Genomic DNA, 25,612 nt, shown 5'->3' with positions numbered 1-25,612 from the left:
CCGCCAGTCCAATTAAGAAAGTGGAAGCGCCAAAGGGGGCGGTCACCGGGCGGATTGGGTTGTGGTGGTTCCCGAGGATTGTGCCCTGGAAGCTGAGGCGCCTGCGGGCATCCGCGCGATGCCACGGGGCGGCAGCGCAGCACCGCGAGCACCCAGCAGCGGGTGGAGTCCTTCGGCCCCGGAGGCGGCTTGGCGTAAAGGCAAATTGTTGTTTTGAGAGCGGTTCTCTCGAAGCCTTCGGGCGGGTGGGGGGGCGGGGTGGGGAGGGGAGGGGAGGAGAAGGGCGGCGGACGACGGAGCGGGCCTCGGGTGCGCATGCGCCGGCCTCTTCCCCCGACCGGGGTTGGCACGCACGCGCATGCTCAGAGTACGTGGAGTCTCGTGGCCGGCAGCGCTGCGCATGCGCGCCGAGAAGCCCGCTAAGGAGCGGCGCTGTCGGAGGTCGGGCGGGCAGGCGGTGACGTCGTGAGGAGAGCTTTAAAGTGCGGGCCGGTCGGGACGTCTGAGGGTCCGACCCGGAGTCTGGGCGAGTCTTCGCCGAAGTCGTCCGCGGCATGAGGCGCTGCCGGCGCCCTTGCTCCTCGGGACGTGGAGAAGGGGGAGGAGGAGGAAGCGCGCTCAGTCGCTTGTGCTGCATGACCGGCCGCTGCTGAGGTTCGACACCCCCCCCCCTTCCTGGCCCCTCTAAGCCCCCCCCCCAGCCCTCCCCACCGCTGGTTCCCTGAGCCACGCATGGGGGCCTGGCACTGAGGACGTCCGCTCCCCTCCCGGGCCCCTGGGCGCGTCCCCCAAGAGCCATGCCGGGTCGCCCCGGAGGACCCTAGAGTTGAGTTGCGGGGGGCCATGGCGGCCGCCAGCGGCTACACGGACCTGCGTGAGAAGCTCAAGTCCATGACGTCCCGGGACAACTACAAGGCGGGCAGCCGGGAGGCCGCCGCGGCCGCAGCCGCCGCCGTGGCCGCCGCCGCGGCTGCCGCGGCCGCCGCCGAGCCTTACCCGGTGTCCGGGACCACCAAACGGAAGTACCAGGAGGACTCGGACCCGGAACGCAGCGACTACGAGGAGCAGCAGTCGCAGAAGGAGGAGGAGGCGCGCAAGGTGAAAAGCGGCATCCGGCAGATCCGTCTCTTCAGCCAGGACGAGTGCTCCAAGATCGAGGCCCGCATCGACGAGGTGGTGTCCCGCGCCGAGAAGGGCCTGTACAACGAGCATACCGTGGACCGGGCCCCCTTGCGCAACAAGTACTTCTTCGGTGAGGGCTACACGTACGGCGCCCAGCTGCAAAAGCGCGGGCCGGGCCAGGAGCGCCTCTACCCGCCGGGCGACGTCGATGAGATCCCCGAATGGGTGCATCAGCTGGTGATCCAGAAGCTGGTGGAGCACCGCGTCATCCCCGAGGGCTTCGTCAACAGCGCGGTCATCAACGACTACCAGCCCGGCGGCTGCATCGTATCTCACGTCGACCCCATCCACATCTTCGAGCGCCCGATCGTGTCCGTGTCTTTCTTTAGCGACTCGGCACTTTGCTTCGGCTGCAAGTTCCAGTTCAAGCCCATCCGGGTGTCGGAACCTGTGCTTTCTCTGCCGGTGCGCAGAGGGAGCGTGACTGTGCTCAGGTAACACACCTGGGAGGAGGGGACTGGCCCTGTACCCTGCCTCCTAAAACTATCCAGCCGGGTCCAGAAAGCCGCAGCTGATGGGACCTCGGTTCTTTTTATGGCTCTGACTCATCTTTTTTGCGTGCAGACCATAGGAAGCTTGTGCCTAAAGCTCCTAGCAGGATAAAACCAGTATGGATTTCTGTACCTGCAGGCAGCTTTGAAGTTGCTATAATAGCTTATCTGAGAATTCATCTAAAAGCCTGTTTGTGAGAGGCTAAGCATTTTCTGAAGGCTAGCATAGGAGTTCGCCTCCTGTGTGTGTGTGTGTGTGTGTGTGTGTGTGTGTGTGTGTTGCTTGTCCTGCGTTTTGTTTTTTATTTGGGGGGGGGAGCGTCTCAGGTAGCACAGGCTAGCCTTCAACTTTCTGCACAAAGAAGGATGGTCTTGAATGTTTGATTCTCCTGCATCGGCCTCCCCCAAGTGCTGGGGTTACAGATGTGCACTGGCCGGGTTTTCTGTGGTACCTAGAGATAGAAGACCTCAAGGCTTCCTTGTGGTTTTAAGCAAATCACTTTCGGTTTTGGACTTCAAAAGAAAGGAAATCTATGTGTAACTATCTTCTCTGTTCTGTTGTTTGTCTATCGAAAAGTTTTCTCTGTTCTGTTGTTTGTGGTTTAGTAAAGTATAATGGATTCCTTAGCAGAAAAGGCAAAGCCCTTGAGGTTTTTTTGGGGGTTTTGTTTTGTTTTTTTGATACAGATTTCTCCATTCTCAGGAAGAATGACTTCTTCAGGATTGAATATTTTAGTGGTTTGTCCAGAAATAAAGAGCAGCACGCTCTTAAAATTCTCAGTTTCAGGCCTCTGAGGCACTTTGTAGAAATGCCATAGCTGTTACTGGGATCCAGTAAAACAAAATACAGCTGGTTTGTTGACCTGGTGTTTGGCCTTGTGATTCGGTGACCACATCTTAGGCTCTTGGCCAGTTGGGGCCCTAGGTCCTGCTAAGAATTAGCTCAGTGCCCTGGCCAGCAGAGTAAATCATCTGCTGGAACACTGCTGGTGTTTAAATGAAGTGAAGTTTTATTCCAGAGGCTGTCTTCTTTCAGCCCTGAGAAAGGTAAGCGTAGTTAATGTCCTTCAGTAACCCTCCAAATGAGGCCTAGTATACAATACAACTGTTTTTGAGTGTCTCAGATACGCATGGTGCTTCCAGATAGGTATCTTTTTCTTTTTTCTTTTTTGAGACAGGTTTTTCTCTATGTAGCCTTGACTGTCCTGGACTTGATTTGTAGACCAGGCTAGCCTCAAACCCAGCGATCCCTCTGCCTCTGCTTACCCAAGGGCTGGGATTACAGGTGTGTGCTACCACACCCAGCTCCAGATGGATGTCTTGAGAAAATGTGCTTAAAAGGCTTAAAAGGGATTTCCAACTGGAAGTCAATGCTCAACTTTCCCTGCAGAAGTAGTAAGATTGCTGTGAGTTTGACATTGTCTCAAAAAGATCCACCTACCCTCCCAGAAGAAGGAATTTCCAGGGAGCTTGTTGTGTAAGGAAGATTTTGGGGTCTTCCTTGTTGAAGTTTCTTGGTGCTCAAAGGATTTCACATAAAGGCCGTTTGGTCATCTAGTGGGATATTTTTTCTCGTGGTCATACACCTTTTAGGTTATATAAAAGTTTGGCAGTGACTGGTTGCCTAGTGGGGAGTTCTTAAGGCACTTTGAGACTCCCCCAACAGTCACACTCTTAGATTTAAAAGCAGAACTTTCAAATTCTTAATATGCAGGTCTGTTAGTGATTAACAAGATTGCATCATCAGGAAAATCGTCTTCTCTTTGCAGTAGTAAAGTCCTAAAGCTTTCCCAGTCCCTTCCTGGATTCAGACTTGGCTCCAGAGTTAGTGTGGGAGGCCCAGCCACATCCTGAAAAGTGCTGCCCCAGGCTTCGAGTCCAGCTCTCCTTTGCTTTGGGATTTTATTTATTTGAGACAGTTTCACCCTGTTGTCTAGGCTGGACTCAGCACTGTTACGACCTCTGCTTCCAGAGTGCAAGGATTACAGGAGTGAGCCGCTAGCCTTCCTTGGGCTCTCATAGGTGTGTTAGCTGTATAGCAGACATAGTGCCAACTTTTGAAGTCTTAGTTAAATGGTGTGGTGTCTAACAGCATGATACAGAATAGGCACTCAGGTGTTTACACAACCACCTAGTGAGGCCCTGCTCTGCTTGGGAAAGCAGCTCGGGAGTTGGTTGATCTTGAAACAGGGCTCCAATCTTCACAGTTCATTCTCAGTCGACGCTTTAGACCAGGTGGATCATCAGAATCCAGAAGGCTAATCAGAGAAACATGCTGAACGGGGCATTTTTTGTTTTGTTTTTCAGGACAGGGTTTCTCTGTGAGGCTTTGGCTGTCCTCCCTGAGCGCTGGGATTACAGGCAGGCGCCACCACACCCAGCTTGAAAGGGACATCTTACTCACTGTGAGATATTGGAAGTTCTTGGGAGGAAGGAAGCTGGAACATAAAGAATGAGTAGAAATTAGCCAGAGTGGTGGATGCACACAGTAGCAGAGCTACATAGCAGTAGACCTCGGTCATTGATAAAGATGATTGCTGTGAGGCAGATAGTATTCCCTATCAGAGATTCTGGTAGGCTTATCCTGGTGTGATAATAGTAGTTTCTCAACTACTATTGATACCTGGAGCTGCTTGTAAATTCATTTCTGGATGGACTGTCCTTGCAGTATTAAAGGCTAGGGATGCTCTTATTTGTTTATTTATTTATTATCTATTAGACACTAATAACACTTTATGGCCATCAGAGTTTGGCTCCAGATACTGTCTCAAAAAACAAAAACAAAACAACGGGCAGGTTTTGACTGTGTTGGTGACCATCTCATTTTGAGCCTGGAAGGAGGTGTTTCTCCCCCCCCTTTTTTTTTCCCTTAAATTTATTGTGTATGTGGTGTTCTGCCTGCATGTACAACTGCAGGCCAGAAGAGAGCATCAGATCTCATTACAGATGGTTATGAGCCACTATGTGGTTGCTGGGAATTGAACTCAGCACCTCTAGAAGAACAGTCAGTGCTTGTAACTGCTGAGCCATCTCTCCAGCCCCTGGAGGTTCCCTTTTTATGCTGTTCTCTAGGGATCTAGCATTAACCTTTTCTTCATGTCAATTCATCCCACATTCTTTGTCCTGGCTCTGTAAAGGGAAAAGGAGAGATTAAAGCACATCTTAGAGCTGTAGATAGTTCAGTTGGCAAAGTGCTTAGAAACATAAGAATCTAAGTTTGATTCCCTAGGAATCTTCCATTCCCCCCTTTTTTTTCTTATTTAAAGCCAGATGTGATGGCCATACTTGTAATCCAGGGCCAGAGAGGTGGAGACAGGACTCATTAGCCACTTACCCAACCTTGCCTTCTTAACCAGTGAGAGACTCTCAAAAAAAAAAAAAAAAAAAAAAAAAGCAGGGCGTGTTGGTGCACGCCTTTAATCCCAGCACTCAGGAGGTAGAGGCAGGTGGATCTCTGTGAGTTCAAGGCCAGCCTGGTCTACAAAGGAAGTCTAGGAGAAACCCTTTCTCAAAAAAACAAAAACAAAACAAAAAGACTTACATTGTTTTAGTTAAAATAATCACCTCAAGCTGGCCATTGGTGGCACATACCTTTAATCCCAGCACTCAGGAGGCAGAGGCAGGCGGATCTTCCTGAGTTCGAGGCCGGCCTGGTCTGCAGATGGAGTTTGAGGACAGCCAGGGCCACTCAGAGAAAGCCTGTCTTGAAAAAAAAGAATAATCACCTGAAGGCTAACTGCTTACAAATGTTTTCTTTAATCATTCCCAGAGGCCTGGGTCTTAGCCACTAGGTCTTCTCCTAGCCATCCCTTGTATATGGGTGAGCTTACTCTTTTACTCTTCTGCTTAACAGTATTGGGGGATTGGGCATCCCTGTCCGTTTGGGGCTAATAGCTGATCTTATTTGGCTGACTGAAAGCAAAATTTAGCTTTGTGGCTTAAAATAGTTGAGAAAGTAGGGCAGAAAAGTCCTGGACTGCACCTCTTATTTGGATTTTGTTTCATTATGAACATTTACTTGTGTGTGTGCTTATGTATTCGTGGTGTGTCAAAGAACAACTCAGGAGTTGGTTCTCTCCGTGTGGGTCCTTACTATCAAACTAAGGTAGTCAGTCTTGGCAGAAAGAACCTTTATCTCTGAGCCATCTCACTTGCCTCTTGTTTGAAATTTTCTATTACCATGAGATGCAGTGAGAACTGTGCACCCTCAGCTGGGTTGTTAGTTAATGGAATTTCCTGCTCTCTGTGTTGCCAGGCAAACAAGGCAGAAAGTAGCAAAGGAGAAGCAGCTAACTGGGACCCATGGTCTTCAGCAGGAAGCTCAGAGCAAGCAAGGAATATAAACAGGCCATGAAAATCTCAGGGCTGACTGGCTGGCCATTTTAGCCTAAGCTATTAGTGCACAGCTTTCTGTGTGATATAATCCTCCTTGTCTCATGAGACTGGTACTTATGCCCATATTCTTTGATGAGGCCAGCAAGGCCCCATGACAAATTAAACCTTTTGTTACCAAGAAACACAGATGGGCTTTCTGCTTTCGCTTGCTTTTTGGTTTTCTGAGATTGGGTTTCTCTGTGTTATCTTGGCTGTCCTGGACTCATTTTGTAGACTAGGCTGGCCTCTAACTCAACAGTGATCCACCTGCCTCTGCCTCCCCATTGCTGAGATTACATGTGTGCACCACCATGCCTGGCTTTCTGCTTTCACTTTTTCTTAACACATTCAGCCTCCAAAAATGAAAAGACTATAGCAAACTTGGTGAAAGTTTCTGCATCACTATTTTAGCTGTTTGAACATAAGCAAATTACTTGTGGGGTTGGGGGACTGGACTGAATAGCCCTAGAATTCACATGTATAGAGGCTCCGTGAGTACTGGGAGGCATGTGCACACTGGCCTTGCTTTTCTCTTGCTAAAAAGGAAGCCAGTGATGCCTTAGAGGAGTTAGAAAAGATGGAATCTGTTACTGCTGAGTTCTTGAAGGTTAGTTAAAGATGTATCAAGAAATGAGCTGCTGTCAATACTCAGAATCGGATGTATCTGTGCCACAAAGCCCCAAGACTTCTTTAAAGTTAAGCCATTTCTTTTCCTGGAGGCTTGAGCTCACAGTCCTACCTGTGCATCTGTGGCTCCTGCCCCACCTCCAGCCCTTTTCTTCTTCCCTGTACAAGCCTGACAGTGGTGAGGCAGACTCAAGGGGGCTGCCTAGGGAAACTAGCCCATCAAAGGGAGCCTGGCATTAGGCTCCCTTGTCTAGTTCGTTTGTTCTTTCTTTCTTTCTGTCTGTCTGTCTGTCTGTCTGTCTGTCTGTCTATCTATCTATTTCGGCATGTCCTGGTCTAGGCAGGACATGGAACAGTTGGGGAATGGTGGCCATCTTGGAAATGAGCCTTAGCAACTCCATCTCTAAAACTGTGCCTAAAAGAGACATGCATAGTCTTGTACATTTTCTTATTAATGGTTTTCCAGATTTATTTAACCTGTGTTCAGTCCTTCAAGGAAAAGTTTGTTCTAATCTGTGTTGGGGTTTTTGTTTAGTTTGGTTTGGTTTTTTTGTTTTTTTAAGACATCTTTGTGTAGCCTAGGCTATCTTGGACTTGCTTTGTAGACTAGGCTCGCCTCGAACTCACAGCGATCCGCCTGCCTCTGCCTCCTGAGTGCTGGGATTAAAGGCATGCCCCACCACACCCAGCTGTGTTGGTTTTAAAATAGAGGCTTCGAAGTGTTTAGACTTCTTTGGTGTAGAATATTGGCACATACTTAATTTTTTGTGTACAGTGCAGTGTTGAGTAAGGCCTTTAGAGAGTGTTGTCTTACAAGGAAAACACAATTTCCATAGTCCAAATATAGTAAGAATCATGGGATGGTGTGGCTAGGTGGCGTGGAGGAAATCAACTGGGGAGGGGGCTTAGGGAAATTTTACCAAGAGAGAGGAGCTCCCTTGAATTATTCTAAGGGATATACTAGTGAGTGACAGAGCTAGGTTATGTTACTTGATGGTCATTGCTAGGCATGGAGGCTCAGCCCAGGAGCAGGCCAGCTGGACAGTATAAGATAGTTCCTCTAATTTTCCCTGTGAAAACAGCAGTAGGAAGCCGTAGAACTTTCCTTTACATCAAGGGTAGAACAAGATCCAGGGCATATTACATTTCAGACTGGCAGAATGAGATTTTCACTGTCTTCCTGCAGCAAGTAGGGTTCTTGTTTTGGTTTGGTTTGGTTTTTTTTTTTGTTTTTTTTTTTTTTGCAGGGGGGTGGGGGGGTGGGTGTTGGTTTTTGTGTGTGTGTGTGTGTGTGTGTGTGTGTGTGTGTGTGTGTGTGTGTGTTTTGAGTGAAACCCAGAGCTAGTACCTAGTCTGGAAATAAGGCCAAGAAGCCCTAGTGTAGAACTGTGAAGGGGATCTGAGATTGTGTTTCCTTTGGAGGAGCTGAACCCAGGCTCTGGCTTGAAGTGGTCTAGGCCTCTTAGCCGTGCCAGATCCTTAGGCTTTTAGGTAGGAGGGTCTGACATACTCGGAGTTATGCAGCATCATTCTCAACCCTCAAGTAGGCCTCCAATTGCTCCCTTCCAGTCATGTAACTGGTCTAACTTGATTCTGCCTTGAAAGGAAGCAGTATCTGTATGCCTTTTTTTTTTTTTTTTTTTTTTAAATTTTTTTATTTTTTGGTTTTGCGAGATAGGGTTTCTCTGTGTAGCCTTGTCTGTTATGGACTCACTTTGTAGACCAGGCTGGCCTCGAACTCACAGCGATCCGCCTGCCTCTGCCTCCCGAGTGCTGGGATTAAAGGCGTGCACCACCACGCCCGGCCCTATATGCCTTTTAACATCCCGAGTCCTTAATAGTGATCAAAGAAATGAGTGCCTACATTATAAAGCATAACAAAATGAACAGTGGAGAATCTACTGCTCTCCTTACCAGCATTGAAGAAACTAAGGCTTTCTGTTTAACATGGAACTTAACAGAGGTCACAAAGCTTGTAGCTAGGTAGAGCATGAAGGTACACACATTTAGCCCCAGCACTTGGGAGACAGAGGCAGGTGGATCACTGAGTTTAAGGACAACTAGTCTACATAGTGAGCTGCATCCAGGACAGCCAGACCAAAAAGCTTGTAGCTGATAAAGTCCTGAACCCAAGACCTCTGTAACTCCTGTGTGGTGTGTCTCATAAGGGTGAAGCGCGGGTTCTTTGCTCAGTACTCAGTGAGTCAGTGAGTCTTTTGACATAGTAAGTCTCAGATCCTTTCACATAACAGTACTTTCTGAAACTCTAATATTTTTCAACTTGATTGGCTTATAGATACTTGTCTATAGTCTCTGGTGGAGATAACACACACAAACAAACAAAAAACACTAAAAAACCGTCATCTAGAAACAGCTAGAAGTGGGGATAGGAATAGGTAAGGCATTTATAAAGAGGTTTGTTCTATCACCAGCATGGACTCAAACCAGAATTTGGGGGACAGGGAACTCTATGTAGTCCTGGTTGTTCTAGAACTTGCTGTGGAGACTAGTCTGGCCTTGAATTTTCAGAGATCCACCTGCTTTTGCCTCCCAAGTTCTGGGATTAAAGGCATACACTATCAAGCCTGATTTTCAAATAAGTTTTGTTCTGTTTTGTTTTGGTTTTGGGCACAGGGTTTCTGTATGTAATATCCCTACCTGTCTGGACACACTCTGTAGACCAGGCCCAGCGGTGCAGGCCTTCAATCCCAGCACTTGGGAGGCAGAGGCAGGTGGATCTCTGTGAGTTCGAGGCCAGCCTGGTCCCCAGAGTGAGTCCAGGACAGCCAAGGCTACACAGAGAAACCCTGTCTCAGAAGGAAAAAAAAAAGTGTGTGCCACCACAACCGGCTTAAATCAGATTTTTAATTCTGAAGCACTTTGTTCTAGAGCAGTGTTTCTCAACCTGTGGGATGCTGCCCGTTTAGGGTTGTATGTCCCTTTCACAGGGGTCACCTAAGACTTTCTGGAAAATACAGGTATTTATATTATAATTCAAAGCAGTAGCAAAATTACAGTTATAAAGTAACAGTAAAAGTAATGGTTGGGGGTCACCACACATAAAGAACTGTCTTACAGGGTGGCAGCATTAGGAAGTTGAGAGCCACTCCTCTGAGGACTGGCCCTGAAACAGTTTGGCTTTGTATTTCTTACTGGCTTTTGAATCCAGCATTGTTCTTGGGGCAGCCATGCCCTTAAGGAGTCATTCCCAGATGTTTCAGTTAGTGAGGCACATATTACCTGTACATCTACACAGGAGAAGTAGCTTGATCAGCAGCCATGAGGAAAAGGTGTATGCTCAGGGGCAGCTGGGAGTCCTAAATGGGGAAGCTGGAAGGAAAGCTCTTCCATCAGGCCTCGTATCTTCTGGGAAGGTATCCAGCTGTGTTCATCTCTGCAGCTAGGTAGAGATGTCTTGGAGGTGCTCATTGAGAACATGTGAGGAGCTCAGTAATCAGAACTATTCCCAGAACTTCAGATCAGAAGAGTGTCAGGTGAGAGGAGGATAGTGACCTGAGCACAATTGTTAGCCTTTAAGCAGTGTTAAAATCACGGAAGTTTTTTTAATTTCCCCGGAGGAGGCTTTTGAAAGCTTTTTCTCCAAGTAGGAAAGTTCTTTGTTGGGACTTAATGATGCTAGTTTTCCCTGTATTTCTGTGTTGTAAGCGCCTCCACTTCCTCTCTATGCATGGGTGGGGCCAGTTTTCTGTCTTTTCACCAAGGACTCTCACCTTCCTCCAGTTGCTGAAAGAATTTGTTTTTATATTTGTTTTTGTCCTGGGGATTGCACCCAGGGCTTCATACATGCCAGGCAAGTGCTTTACCTCAGAATTATACCCTAACCTTAAGAGCTGCAAACTTAAAGGATTCTAGTCTATGCTAGAAGAGTCCTAATTCAGAGTGTTAAGTGACCAATGAGTCTTCTGTGCCAGTTTTTTCATTGAATAGTTTGTAGGCAGACACTTCTTAGACCTTAAATGTGATATTTTCCTTTCATGAACTTCTTAAATAGTAGGCAGAAGGCAACCATAAGACATGATCCTTTTCCTGTCCCCCATGAACTTCGGTTGTCTACTCTCTTATGGTTATTTGTTCTGTTTCTTTCTAGTGGGTATGCTGCTGATGAAATCACTCACTGCATACGGCCTCAGGACATTAAGGAACGCAGGGCGGTCATCATTCTCAGGAAGTAAGTACCTTCACGTCTGGCATTCTCTGCCATACCTGTGGGCCTGTCTGGATCCTTTGAGAATTTACCTCTCTCTACTTCTGGTATGTCATTATGGAATTATTTTTACATCCTTAAACTGTTTAGGGAATAACAAAGTGCTCCTGATATCTATTGACACAATTTTTCTCTTCTTTCAAGGATTTATTTTATTTGTAATATGTGTATCTGTGTGTAAGTGTATGCGTGTGTCTGTGGAGTCCAGAAGAGGGAGTCAGATCCCCTGGAGCTATAGAGTAGTGGTGAGCCACCAGACATGGATGCTAAGAACCAGACTCAGGGCCTCAGCAAGAACACTGTATTATGGGCTGGAGAGATGGCTCTGCAGTTAATAGCACTGTCTGCTCCTCCAGAAGTCCTGAGTTCAATTCCCAGAAACCACATGATGGCTCACAACCATCTATAATGAGATCTGATGCCTTCTTCTGGTGTGCAGGTGTACATGCAAGGAGAATACTGTATATGTAATAAATAAATAAATCTTAAAAGAAAAAGAACAAGTGTATTCTCTTAATCTTGAGTTGTCTCCAGACTCTTTGGGCACAGTCTTAAAACAGGACTTGGGGAGTACTTTTCTAAGCCGACCCCCGCCCCCGCCCTTCTTTACCCCCCTATTTTGATTTGTCACGCGCACTTTCAGTGATTATTTTTAGACTGTACTGTAGCAGCCTACTTTTAAAATGCCTAGGCTTTCACTTCTAGAAGGAGCAAGGAATGAGGAGAGGTGACAGGAGTGGGAGGTTAGGATGCAGTATTTAGCTGGCTCACAGATGTGACTGTCCCCTCTCTGGTGAGGGGCCTTGGGGACATTCTAACATTTATAACCTGCCCTGTCCTAGCTGGGCATGGTCACTCATTAATAACTAATTGAGCATTTGGGAGGCTAAGGTGAAAGATTGAGACTTTGAGTCAGGCCTGTCATAGAATAAAAAAGAAAAGAAGGGGGGAAAGGGAAGGAAGGAAAAAGAGAAAAGTTAGACATAGCGAGCCACTCCTGAAGTGTTAACACTGAGGAAGTGAAGGTAGGAGAGGACTTCAAGGCAGTCTGGGCCACATGAGGTTTGCAGTGGCTGGCTGGCTTGTTTTCTTTCTGTCTTGTCTGTCATGTCTTGGTTTTGTTTTTGTTTGCTTGTTTTTGGTTTTGTTTTGTTTTTTAATCCTTTTTATAATGTCTTGGCTGGCCTCAAATTCATTATGTAGACCAGGCTGGTCTTGAACTCTTAGAGATCCACCAGCCTCTGTTTCTGAAGTTCTGGGATTAAAGATGTATGCCACCATGATAAGAGACCCTATCTTTTTTTTTTTTTTTTTTTAAGATTTGATTATTATGAATATAGTGCTCTGCCATTCAGTACACCTGCAGGGCAAAAAAGGGCATCTGATCACATTATAGATGGTTGTGAGCCACTGTGTGGTTGCTGGGAATTGAATTCAGGAACTCTGGAAGAGCAGCCAGCATCTCTCCAGTCCCCATCCCCACCCCCCTTTTTTTAACATATATGAATCCTCTACCAGTATGTTCACTTGCATGCCATAAGAGGGCATCAGATTCCAGTAAAAAAACAAACAAAGCAAACAATATACATCCTACCAAGCATAATCTGAGCCTGTACAGTGGGCTTGCTTTGCTTGTCTTTTCCTTTGTTAGTTCATTTCATTCTTTCTTTTTTTCCTTTGAGACAAGGTTTCTCTGTGTATCCTTGACTGTCCTGGACTCCCTTTGTAGACCACCCTGGCCTCAAACTCACAGTGATCCCCCTGCTTCTGCCTTCCTGAATGCTGTGATTGCAGTCAGCAGGCTTGGCTTGCAACAAAATTTAAAAATGCCTACAAAGTACGTGGTGGCGCATGCTTGTAATCCCAACACTCAGAGAGGCAGAGGCAGTCAGATGACTTTGAGTTCAAGGCCAGCCTGGTCTACAAAGGGAATCATGACATAGGTAGAACTAGGAAAACTTTATACACTGGTTTTGGTTTTTTGTTTGTTTGATAGTTTTTGATATGTAGAACATTGTGAGACCGTTAGAGTTCCCACGTGCCCTCTATTTTGTTTCCGCTGTTGATGATATATGTCTTCAATTTAGTGTGGTATATTTGTGCAGTTAAAAGACTAATGCTAAGCCGGGCGTGGTGGCGCACGCCTTTAATCCCAGCACTCGGGAGGCAGAGGTAGGCGGATCGCTGTGAGTTCGAGGCCAGTCTGGTCTACAAAGCGGGTCCAGGACAGCCAAGGCTACACAGAGAGACCCTGTCTCGAAAGACTAATGCTGAAGCAGGAAGAGTATAAGTATAGGATCTCACTGGGCTATAGGGAGCATCCAGGGCTAGCTGAGACCCTGTCTGTCTTAAAGTAAAATGGATGCTGGGCTTGGGATATAGCTCAGTGGTAGAGTGTTTACCTGGCAATCAGGGTCCTGAGTTAAACTCCCAGTACAGAGAGATAGACAGATATAGTAGTAGCTAGGCATGTGCCTGTCGTCTCAGCTTCTTGAAAGTCTGAGGTAAGAGTCACTGGGACGCCGGGCATGGTGGCACATGCCTTTAATCCCAGCACTTGGGAGGCAGAGGCTGGTGGATCGCTGTGAGTTCGAGGCCAGCCTGGTCTACAAAGTGAGTTCAGGACAGCTAAGGCTACACAGAGACAGAGAAACCCTGTCTCAAAACAAAACAAAACAAACAACAACAAAAAAAGAGTCACTGGGACCCAGGAATTGGAGCCAGCTTGGCATTATAGCAAGACCCTTTCTCTAAAAACAAACAACAAAAGAAAGGAAATCAATTGTGGCTGGAAATGTAGCCCAGTGATAAAGCATTTGTTAGCCTGCCTGGGGCTTTGAGAGCCATTCACCATCATCCTTAGTTTTAGATTTACCTAGTATCGTCGTTAATTTTCCTGTTTCTGTGGTAAACATTTCTGACAAAGGTAACTTAGAATTTATTTTGTCTCACAGTTCCAGGATATAAACTTTAGGTAGCTGGTCACATTTCATATAGAGTAAGCAAGCAGAAAATAATGAATGCTATGTTCAGCTCCCTTTTGTCTTTATACAGTCCAGTATCTTAGCCCAGGGAATGGTGCTGCCCACAGTGGGCAGGCCTTCCCAGCTCAACCTAATCAAGATAATCTTCTATAAGCTTCCATGCCCAAAGGCTTATCTCCCAGGAATCAATAAGATGATTGTTGAGATTAACCATCACAACTAGGTGTACTTAATTTTTTTCATGTGTCCTTGTTCTCATCCAAGGTGCATCCTGTGTTGCATCTAGTTGTCATGTTACTTTACTTGGCTATAATAGTTTCTCAGTCTTGATTGGCTGGGTATTTTATAGACTGTTGCAGTGGGATTTGCCTGATTTTGGTTTTTCAAGACAGGGTTTCTCTGTGACCTGATTTTTCTTATACTTGGACAGAAGCCAGCCGGGCATGGTGGCGCACGCCTTTAATCCCAGCACTCGGGAGGCAGAGGCAGGTGGATCACTGTGAGTTCAAGGCCAGCCTGGTCTACAAAGCGGGTCCAGGACAGCCAAGGCTACACAGAAAAACCCTGTCTCGGGGGGGGGGGGTGGGGGGTGGGGGGGGGTGGGAGGTGGGGAAGATCACAGAAGCCAAGTGCCATTTTTACCACATGCCAATGGTATATACTATGAATACAACCTGCACCATTGATAGTGAACATCAGCTAACCCAGAGTAATCCAAGGATTGACATTGATGTCTTGCCTAAGGAATGAAATTCTTTCAGTTTTTCAAGACAGCCTTGGCTGCCCTGAACTCACTTTGTAGACCAGGCTAGCCTAAGTATCTAGCTAGTCTCTTGCAGGTCCCTTTATTTTACTCTACCTTGAAGTACCCACAGCCCCAGTGCATCAGGAACTTCTGACCTGGTTCTATAGCAAGACGACTTTTGTTAAAAGCACTTTTCTTTTGGCTTTTTGAGACAGCCTTTCTCTTGTAGTCCTGGCTGTCCTGGACTTTGTGGCCCAGACTAACCTTGAACTCATGACAATCTGCCTGCCTCTGCCTCCGCCTCCCGAGTGCTGGGATTCCAGGCGTGCACCACAGTGCTGGCCTAGAAACACTTTTCTAACATATGCTCATATCCACATCACCACTCTCCAGTTCCTACATATACACACTGATCACCCTAGCCAGCCTTCAAGGCCCAGGTGTTTGCATTCAGAGCACCTTGCATACCTGTAGCCCTTCAGCACACCATCCCTCTTTAGGCTGCACAGCGCATATGCATGGCAATTGTGAATTTCCAAATTCATATTCAGGAATAGTTGAGGATGTGTCTGGTGCCTAGCTTGCCACCCAGCCAAATGAGACATCAGTTGATTAGTGGAGAGTAATTTTGAAATGCCAAAGAGTAGTTTTAGAATAGCTGTTTGGACTTGTCTTATAAAAGGATGAAATGAGATAGTTGAAAGCATCCTAACTTGGGCATCCAGATACTACTTAGAGATCAGGGGTGGCCTTTGTAGTACCTGGTGATTTGGTGTCTTTTGGTAAGACCCAAATTCTAGTGAGTAGAGTCTGGACATTGAGTCTGCCCTGTTCCTTATATTCAGGAGTTAGAGTCAGTCTTGCCTAAAGTTCAGATAAAGATGGCATAAACTACAGAAGAAGGACCTGGGAGTTCTTTTTGGGGTGGGGCAGGGTTTTGAGACAGGGTCTCTCTGTGTTACCTTTGGCTGTCCTGGACTCGCTTTGTAGACCAGGCTGGCTTCGAACTCAGTGATCCGAGTGCTGGGATTAAAGGAACGCGCCACAACAGGACCTGGTAGTTCTAACACCAGCTCAAATCAGTCAGCTGACAAGATCCTGAAGAGATGTAGATGGATCTCTGCCATGTGCTTGGCTAAACAAAATGTGGCTCCTTTGAAGGAAGTAAAACCCTCAGACTACAAACCAGTTTGTTTGTCATCATAGTAGGTGGTTGAGTGAGATCTTGAACCTAAGCCTCCTGGCTTAGTGGTTTGCACAGTGGGGCACTCTAGGGCTTGCCTTCACCTACCTCCCAGAACATGTGTCAGTGGGATGGGTACTTAAATTAGAAATAAGCCGGGCAGCCAGACGTGGTGGTGCACACCTGTAATCCCAGCCCTCGAGAGGCAGAGGCAGGTGGATTGTTGTGAGTACGAGGCTAGCCTGGTCTACAAAGCTAGCCCAGGACAGCCAACGCTACACAGAGAAACCCTGTCTCGAAAAACCAGTACAAAAAAAGCACTTGCTGCTCTTCCAGAACTGAGTTCAGTTTCTAGAATCAGTTTGGGCAACTCTTAACTGCCTATAACTCAGTTTAAGGGACTCCAACACATTTTTGTTCTTTGAGGCAAAGCTTCTCTGTGATAGCCTTGGCTGTCCTGAACTCCCTTTGTAGACCAGGTTGGCCTCCAGCTCACAACAGAGTGCTGGGATTGAAGGTGTACACCACCACGCCCGGCTTTCCAGCACATTCTTACAGCCTCCATAGTCTTCTATATGAAGTTACACACATGTCCACATGCATGCATACACGCACACAAATTTGTCTTGAGGCAGTCTTCACTATGTAGCTCTAGCTGACCAGGCTGCCCTCCAACTTGTAGAGACCCTTCCCTTCTCTATCTCCTGAGTTCTGAGATTAAGGTGCATGCCACCTGCATCTCTGTGAGGTTGAGGTCAGCCTGGTCTACAAAGAGAGTTCCAGGACAGCCAGGGTTGTTACACAGAGAAGCTGTCTCAAAAAACAAAACAGAAAGGTGTGTTCAGGCTGAAGAGATGATTCATCAGGTTAAGAGTGTCACCTGCTCTTCAGGGGTCCTGAGTTCAATTTCCAGCTATCACCTGGTGACTCTTAACCATTTTCTATAATGAGATCTGATGCTCTCTTCTGGCATGCAGGTATTCATGCAGATAAAGCACTCATATACATTAAAAATTAAATATCTTTTTTTAAATTGCATGTTACCACACCAAGAATTAACAAAAAATAAAAAGGCTCTGAGAAACAGCTTCCAGAGGAATTTGATTGTTTCTAGCACTTACGTGACGGCTCATAACCATCTGTGATACCAGTTCAAGGAGATTAATGTCCTCTTCTGCATTCTCTGAGACAGGGTCTCTCTGTGTAGCCTTGGCTGTCCTGGACTCATTTTGTAGACCTGGTTGGCCTTGAATTCACAGCAGTCTGCCTGTCTCTGCCTCCAGAGTGCTGGGATTAAAGGTGTGTGCCACCACACTTGGCCTCAGCATATACTTACAATCAGGCAAAATACACATTTAGGTAATAAAAATAAAATACTAAGACAAACAAAAAACACTTAACTGGGCATTGGTGGTGCACACCTTTAATTTTAGCACTTAGGAAGAAGAGGCAAATGGATCTCTTGAGTTCAAGGCCAGCATGGTCTACAGAGTTCCAGGACAGTCAAGGCTGCACAGAGAAACCCTGTCTTGAAAAACCAGAATAATTAATTTACTAAGAGGGTTGTAGTCTGGGAAGTAGGCGGGCAGATCTCTTGAGTTTGAGGCCAACCTAATCTACATAGCAAATTCCAGAACTGTCAGCATAGAGAGACCCTGGGGAGGGGAAGAGGTGGGAGAGAGAGAGAATTGTAATACTGGGGAGAGTCCACTATCTTGACAGTGAGTGGGATGAAATAGTAGCATGTCTTTAAAAGTTCCTGTATCCAGCATTGTCCCTGGATGTCAGTCATTGATACTCCTTAGAGGACCTGCCTTGCTGCACGCGTTCACATATTAACCTGAAGAATAGGAGATGTGAGCTGTGGAAGGGACTCAGGCAGGGCATGAGCTGCTTGGGATGATTTTTGAGCCGGGATTTCTGGCTTGTCACCAGGTTTTATTGTATATAGGCATCCAGGATAGGCACCATAAGACACCCCTAGTTCTCTCTTATTTTTGCTTGCCATTACAGCACAAAGCAAAGGACACTGATAGAAAGCACAGAATATGTTCCTGGAGGGCCCATTAGAAAGAAATAAAAAATAATTACATCCCTCTTAGTGGGAGAATCAGAGAAGGCTTGACACATCTGGCTTTCAGAGCTAGAAACTACTGGCTAGACAGAAATGGTATGTTCAGTGGCTGCAAGGCCAGGAAGTGTGGGAGACTCACTAGTGCAGCTTATGGAGTGGTAAGAAAGCTTAGATTAGCATTTGCACCTCTGGAGAGCTTTCAGGGCTGCACTGGGTCTGTCTGTACTTGCATTCCTGAGATGACACTGTCCATTGAACTAACCAGCTGAAATAGGTGAAGTGAGACAAGGCAGTATAAATAGGTTGCTTTTGATAAAGTAGGTCTTAGGAATATTCTGAAGCACTAGGGAAGAAACAGCTAGAGATCCGTTTACCAAGAGTTAGCTACCATTAGTATGTTCTAGGTTCTATGTGTTAGTGCCAGGAGAATTTGAAGGAGAGAGAAACATGTTTTTTTATGATCCCAAGTGTAGGATCGGAGCGGTCTTGTGAGAACAGGTGAGGTTAACCTTCTAGAAGACCAACCACCTCGTGCGGGAGGTCGATTGTTGCCAGCTGAAAGATCCATGGACAGACTCTGGGAGGAGATATATAAATGAGCCCAAAACTAGAGGCGGGGTCTTTGGAGACTTAGGATAGTTTTGGCTGTTCTTGCTCCTCTTTGAGATGCTCCTAGAGAGAACTGCTCGAGAGAAGGCTTCGGAGCTCCGGGCTCCTGCTGAGGTCCCAGGTTCTGGTTACTCCAGGTTCCAGCAGAAGAAATCCTGCTTTTACGCTAGGAGAATCGTTCCTGGGAACTGATACCCTTACTGTTTTGTTATTCTTTGATCCTCTTTGCCTATCGTTTAGGTTAGTCGGGTTATAAGTGACGTATGCTTGGTTAATAAGTTCATAATACAATATATTGGTTAAGAAAACTGGGCCTACAAGGATTGTTATATTTGGTGGCGGTTTATGAGTGGGCCACTGAGCTATACCCAGCCCAGGTGATCTCCTATCTGTGTCCTCTGAGAAAGTTAGCTACGGAATGCTCACCGGGGAGGGGCAAGTCAAGAATGGCATTCCAGAGACATGCAGGAAGTACTCAAGTGGTTGGGCCTTATTCAGGAGCACAAGGGTCTCGGGCTGAGGCAGTTTGGCAAAGAGGTGCTCTTTGGGCTAGGGATGTAGCTCCATGTTAAAGGCTTGCTTAGTTTGTGTGAGGCCATGGATCTATTCATGGCACCACAGAGAAGGAAGGCAGGCTCTAAGGCATACTTTATGTTGGAACAGATTAGAAATGAGGTAGAAATTGGTAGAAACCTGGGTGGCAATAGGAAGCCACCAAAAGCAACAGGATGTGGGGTTCACACATGACAGGTTGTAGGAGCCTAAGTTGAAAGGCTTATTTTACCACTGGAGCCAGAGGTCCTAGTTAAATGTATAGATGAATAGAGGGTGGTTGTGGGGAGCGCACTCTGTGCTGTTCCTCAGGAAAGTATGAGTGGCTAAATCCTGGTTTCCCTAGCTGTGACCATGCCTAAGCTATTGCCCCACAGAGACACTTGCTACCTCTGGAACATAGTGAATATAGGCTGGCCTCCTGTCTTCCAGAACTGTGGTGCTGGCCCTAGGCATCTCTGCTCCACCACAGTGAGTAAGTACTACCTCTCTCTGCTAGAGGCCTTGTGCGACTGAAGCCAGCGATCTGACCTCTGGTTTAGTATTGTTCCTACCTTCAGCAGCTTCTCTGCGTGTTGTTAAACGAGTGGTTAAGGAACATAAGAGGGGCTCTGGACAAGTCTATCCATTCCTTACCCACAGTCTACGGGTGAATGTGTTGGACGTTATTTTGTTGTTCTGTTCTTTTCCCTGTGTCTATGGTATATGTGCATGTGTGTTGGGGTACACATTGGAGACCCAGAGTTGATATTGGGAATCTTCTATCATCTCTATTTTACGCTTCTTTTTTTGGTTTTTCGAGACAGGGTTCAGAGTTTCTCTGGGTAGCCTTGGCTGTCCTGGACTCTCACTTTGTAGACCAGGCTGGCCTTGAACTCACAGAGATCCACCTGCCTCTGCCTCCCTGAGTGCTGGGATTACAGGCATGTACCACTGTACCAGCTTGCTCATTTTTAAATTTGTTTTTATTTTTACACATATTGATATTTTGCCGGCACCTGGTGGCCACATGCCAAAAGAAGGCATCAGATGCCTGGGACTAGAGCAGTGGTTCTCAACCTTCCCTTTAATACAGGTCCTTATGTTGTGATGACCCCAACATAACATTATTTTCTTTACTACTTCATAGCTGTAATTTTGCTGTTACACACTTTACATAGGTATTTTTGGAGATAGAAGTTTATTAAAGGGCTTGTGAGCCACAGGTTGAGAACCACTGGAGTAGAGTTAGACAGTTCTAAGCTGCCATGTGGGTGCTGGGAGCCAAACCAAGGTCCTCTGGAAAAGTACTTTTAACCCCCAAGCCTTCTTTCTGGTCCCTATTGTATTCATTGATCAGTTGTCTCAATTCAACTGAGAGCTTGTGAGAATGGCATCTTTCTAACCATCTTGCTCCAGAGATCATTTCCGAGGCTGTGGTTCCAGGTGAGGTACTATACCTACCTGGCATTTATATACATCAGGAGATCTGAACTCTGTCCCTCTTGCTTGTCTGGCAAGCATTTTAACTCTTTGAGCTAATACCCCAGTCCATATTGACTCATGTACCCTTGACCATCTTCTCTGTTCCAGTCTGATATGTACCTTGGTCTGATTTGTTTTGTCCTGATGAAAGGGTTGCAGCTCTGGGAGTGGCAGTCTTCAGGCTGGCTGTCTCCTTTCATAAGGACTCTGTCTGCTTTCCTTCTTTCTTCTTCCTCCTGTGCTGGTTATTGAGCCCAAGACTTTGCAAGTGCTAGACACAGAATTAAACTGAGCCCCTAGCTCAGCCCTGCTAGGCAAATCATCACTTTTGTTTCACCTTAAGCCTAATTTATGCTTTTCTGTCCCTTTATGTTTTGCCTTTACTGGGAAATGTGTTTCTTAAAATTTGCACTTGTGTTTCTTTTCTTTCTTTCTCTCTCTCTTTCTTTCTTTCTTTCTTTCTTTCTTTTCTTTCTTTCTTTCTTTCTTTCTTTCTAAGACAGTCTTGGCCCAGCACTCGGGAGGCAGAGGCAGGCGGATCGTTGTGAGTTCGAGGCCAGCCTGGTCTACAAAGTGAGTCCAGGATGGCCAAGGCTACACAGAGAAACCCTGCCTCAAAAAACCAAAAAAAAAAAAAAAAAAAAAAAAAAAAAAAAAGACAGGGTCTTGGGCTAGAGAGATGGCTCAGAGGTTAAGAGCACCTTCTGCTCTTCCAAAGGTTCCGAGTTCAATTCCCAGCAACCATGTGGTGGCTCACAACTATTTGTAATGAGATCTGGCAGGCAGGCACACATGTAGGCAGAATATTGTATAAATAATAAATAAATCTTAGAGAAAAAAAAAACACAGGGTCTTGAGTAGGGCATGGTGGCACACACCTTCAATCCCAGCACTCAGGAGGGAGAGGCAGGTGAATTGCTGTGAGTTTAAGGCCAGCCTGTTCTACAAAGGGAGTCTAGGACAGCCAAGGCTACACAGAGAAACCCTGTCTCAACACCCCCCCCCACACACACACACACCAAAAAAAAGACAGAGTCTCATTGTTTGGCCTGGCTGGTCTCCAACTCAGAGATCTGCCTGCCTCTGTTTCAGCCTCTTAGGTGTTGAATTAAAGTCATGCATCACAACATACACACACACAGAGCAAAATTTCAAAAGCCCTTGGGTTGGGGGAGCAGCTAGAGAGATGCTCAGTGGTTAAGAGCATGCACTGCTTTTCCAGATAACCTGAATTCAATTCCCGGCGCCCATGTCAGGAGGCTCAGAACCACCTGTAGCTCTAACTCCAGGTGATCCAACTCTGTGGCCTTCATGGACACACATATACATAATTTTTGAAAAGTGTGTGTGTGTGTGTGTGTGTGTGTGTGTGTCCATCCGTCTGTCTGTCTGTCCGTCCGTCCCCCCCATAAATAAAAGGAAGCCCTTTTTGGACTCTGCTTGTCTAGCATTCCCTAGAGGGCCACAGCTAGGTTGTGGCAGGGGTGTGGAGTAGGCTAGGCTTCTCCGTTCCCTGCTCTGCCACTTGGTCTTCAAGAAAGTATGGTGGTTCTGCTTTCCTCCATCTCTAGAGTCCTAGGGCAAACCCTCCCTGTGTTTGTATTGCTACAGGGATGAGAGAAGCCATTGGCGCATGCCCACAATTCACTGGCAGGTTGGGTAGATGCTCCCAGAGAAACTGGAAGTCTAACTGGGTTGAGAAATGCTGCCTTCTGTGGCTAAGAGTGCTCTGGGGTCTGTCTGCATGTATAGCAAATCCTAATCATTGGAGGTTTGTAAGTCAAGTTACTCCCAGTTTCCACTTTGAGGCCTGAAGGTGATTTTTCTGGAAATCACTAGATTAATCTCTAGTTGAACCGTGAAGAGACCAAAGTGCAGAACATAGACTGCTGGCCTGCAGGCCAAGTACGTCTTTACTGGAGATAGATTGGTTCTCACGGGGCTTATGACCTTACCAGAGGCCATTTTGAGACCTCGTGTGTGCGTTTCCTTTGCAGGACAAGATTAGATGCACCGCGGTTGGAAACAAAATCGTTGAGCAGCTCCACATTGCCACCCAACTATACTTCAGATCGCTTGTCAGGAAACAACAGAGACCCTGCGCTGAAACCCAAAAGGTCCCACCGAAAGGCAGACCCTGATGCTGCCCACAGGTACTTAGAACCCTCACTAGAGGCCAGCAGAGTAACTGATGGTCTGTGTGAGGGCTGGTTAGGAACCTGGAGTTGTCCTTTACTTCAAAGCCTTGTCTTTTTCCTTTGGGAAAGTGGCATTGGTGAAACACACACACAGCACACAACAGACAAGACACCCAGCCAGTGCATATTTATTGCCCCTTAGAGGAAGGAGTTCAGCAGAAGTCTAAGAAATGGAAAATGTTGGGGCTGGAGAGAGAGCTCAGAGGTTAAGAGCACTTTCTCTTCTTCCAGAGGTCCTGAGTTCAATTCCCAGCAACCACATTGTGGTTCACAACCATCTATAATGCGATCTGGTGCCCTCTTCTGGCGCACAGATGTACATGCAGACAAAAACACTGTATATAATAAATAAATCTAAAAAAAAAAAAGAAAGAAAGAAAAGAAATGGAAAATGTCATGGCTCTCCATAGCTAGCCATGTTCAATCTTAATCTGGACACACTTGTAGGTTTATACTTAGGTGTTGCATCTTGGAGCCAGGCAGTAGTGGTGCATACCTTTAATTTGAGCAGGCAGAGGCATGCAAATTTCTGATTTTGAGGTCAGCATGGTCTGCAGAGTGGACTCTAAGACGGCCAAGGCTACACAGAGAAACCCTATCTCAAAAAGACAGGGGTGGGGGGAGGCTTGCTTGCTTCTTGGCACTTAGAAACGAACCAAGGATCTCTTGGAGAGGGTTTCTGGAAGGGTAGCATTTATAATGACACCCAGAAGGCTGAGAACTCTGTGCGGAAGGGGCATTCTAGGAAAAGGAGGTACTGAAAGAGCTGAGGTTCTGAGGCAGAAAAAAAGCACAGTGGTTTCAGAGGCTAGGTTTGAAGGGGTGAGAGGAGCAGGAGAGGAGGAGGTGAGTAGAGGCGAGGTGTGTGGCAGGGCCTGAGAGGAGGAAAGCCTAGAACACCTGACGCAGTACTGGCCACCGAGTCAGAATTAAGCAGACTATACGGTGAAGAGACACGCACAAGACAAGGACTGGTCACTGTCACTTAGTGGGCAGGCCCCGCTGCTGTTAGTGCGTCTCCATTAGGACCTGCAGAGCAAAGCAGCCCAATTCAAGGACAGGGGCTTCTGAGTCCCCTTCAGTGGTGGCAAGACCAGATCTCTCCTGGCTTCGCAAGTAACAGTTTGTCCCATTGTTTGCAGGCCCCGTATCCTGGAGATGGACAAAGAAGAAAATCGGAGGTCTGTGCTTCTGCCCTCACACAGGCGGAGGGGGAGCTTTAGCTCTGAGAACTATTGGCGCAAATCCTATGAGTCCTCAGAAGATTGCCCAGAGGCAGCCAGCAGCCCCACCCGCAAGGTGAAGATGCGAAGACACTGAGGCCGCATGCCCTTCTGGGACTCTGGCTAATCCTGATGTAGCTGCCCCATCTTCTGTTTTGTTTGAGTGTTTTTCTTTGTTTGTTTGTTATTTTGGTCCTATATACGTTTTCCTTGCTTTGTTACCCATTAAGGCTAAAGAACAGAATTGGCAAAAAAAACTGAGTTCTTATGTTCTTGGCTTTCCTCCTTGATGGGAAAGGCTGTGAGCTTCTGTAGGGGAATGCTCTTACCAGAGTAGCCAGTAGAGACAGTGGGGACACCTGTCTTCAAGTGGAACTGCATCAGGCTAAGGCTATTTAAACACACTAAATGTTCTGGTTAAGGAATTCTTGTTTGGGCTTTAAATGTAAATCTTTGCAGTGTTTTAAACAGTCTATTCTTTTGCCAGCCTTTTTCACTGATGCTCATGCTTGGATGAGGTTTCTTGGAGCCACACAGGCCCTGCATTGGGCCTGCTGCCCCTGCATCTCACCTGCTGTCCAGGCTCTGGGAGCTCATGCAAATGCCCTATTCCCCACTATTCAGGTGGGCTGGGTATGGGGCTTAAACAGTGCCAGCCCCTGCCATCCCATATCTGAGTCCCCAGGCTTACTGCATGCCCTCTGGCTTGCTCTGCCCACCAGTCCTGGGTGGTCAAGGGACTAGCACAGTGGTCCTGACCTCTTTTGCCAAGAGCATGCCTATTTGCTGGGTTACTCCATTTAGCCATGTTGAGTGTGATTGTATGGAGCAGTTAGACTTGCTGCAGTGGGTCATTTGTAGGAATTGTTTCTAGCTAGAGGAACTGATTTGCTTCCAGTCTAGCATTTGGGTTATGGGAACTTGGGGTGTGTGGTAGAGCTTTGTTTTTTTTTGTTGTTGTTGTTTGTTTTGTTTGTTCTGAGATGTTTCCTTCCCTTTAGTCTCTTGGCTTTCTCCTTTTCCTTTCTCCATCTTTTCCGACATCATCTCTCTAAGAAGGTCCACCTGTAGCGTACGTCCAAGGCCAGAAGTCAGACCTGTATATTGGGTTGGTACTTTCTTTGCCTCAGGGGCCTGGGTGCTGGGGAAGGAACTTCTGAAAATAGTAGAAAGAAAAAGCCAGAACAGTGACGTCTTTGACAGTTTCCGCTTGTTTAGATCCTGGAAGGCTGTGGGGCTTTGCTAATCCACATTCGTTAAGGGACTTTGCCAGCTAGGCCAAGACTGGGCCTGCCAAAAACAGAGGCCTTTGGAGGAGCCATGCTACCATCACTCCAGCGGTGTACAGAGGCCTGCCTCTCAGGCCTCAGTGGCTGCAAAGATGTGGGAGCAACCAGCCATCAGGAAGTCCCTCTTTGGGGTCAGAAATCCTTTGCCAGTGTGGAGCCATCAAGTTGAGACTGCATAACTAAAGCAGTTGCAGGTCTTCTGTGGTTTTGGGTTTTGGGGGGTTTTTTGTTTTGCTTTTGTTTTGTTTTGGTTCTGGTTTTTTGTTTTGCTTTTGTTTTTTGTTTTGTTTTTTTTTTTTAACTGCTCTTTTCCCCAAAATGATTTGTAGTTCTTTGTGCAGCACTTTGCCCTAATATGTGTGTGCTCTACAATAAAAACCAAATCTAATATA

The 25,612-nt window shown here is 46.7% G+C and overlaps 1 protein-coding gene across 1 annotated transcript; it reads left to right on the top strand.

Moving 5' to 3' along the window:
* Positions 1-262: 262 nt before the first annotated feature.
* On the top strand, positions 263-25,612 carry ALKBH5 (alkB homolog 5, RNA demethylase). The gene is made up of 4 exons (XM_084763750.1): positions 263-1,616; positions 10,783-10,863; positions 22,508-22,663; positions 23,851-25,612. Exons 1-4 carry the CDS (start codon positions 844-846, stop codon positions 24,026-24,028), a joined length of 1,188 nt encoding a protein of 395 aa, XP_084619876.1. The 5' UTR covers positions 263-843; the 3' UTR covers positions 24,029-25,612.

The sequence above is a fragment of the Acomys minous genome (genome assembly GCF_964271855.1).
Source record: "Acomys minous genome assembly, chromosome: 16".
NCBI classification, from domain to species: Eukaryota; Metazoa; Chordata; class Mammalia; order Rodentia; family Muridae; genus Acomys; species Acomys minous.
The sequence above is the reverse complement of the archived record's forward strand: the minus strand, read 5'-3'. Positions and strand labels throughout refer to the sequence as shown.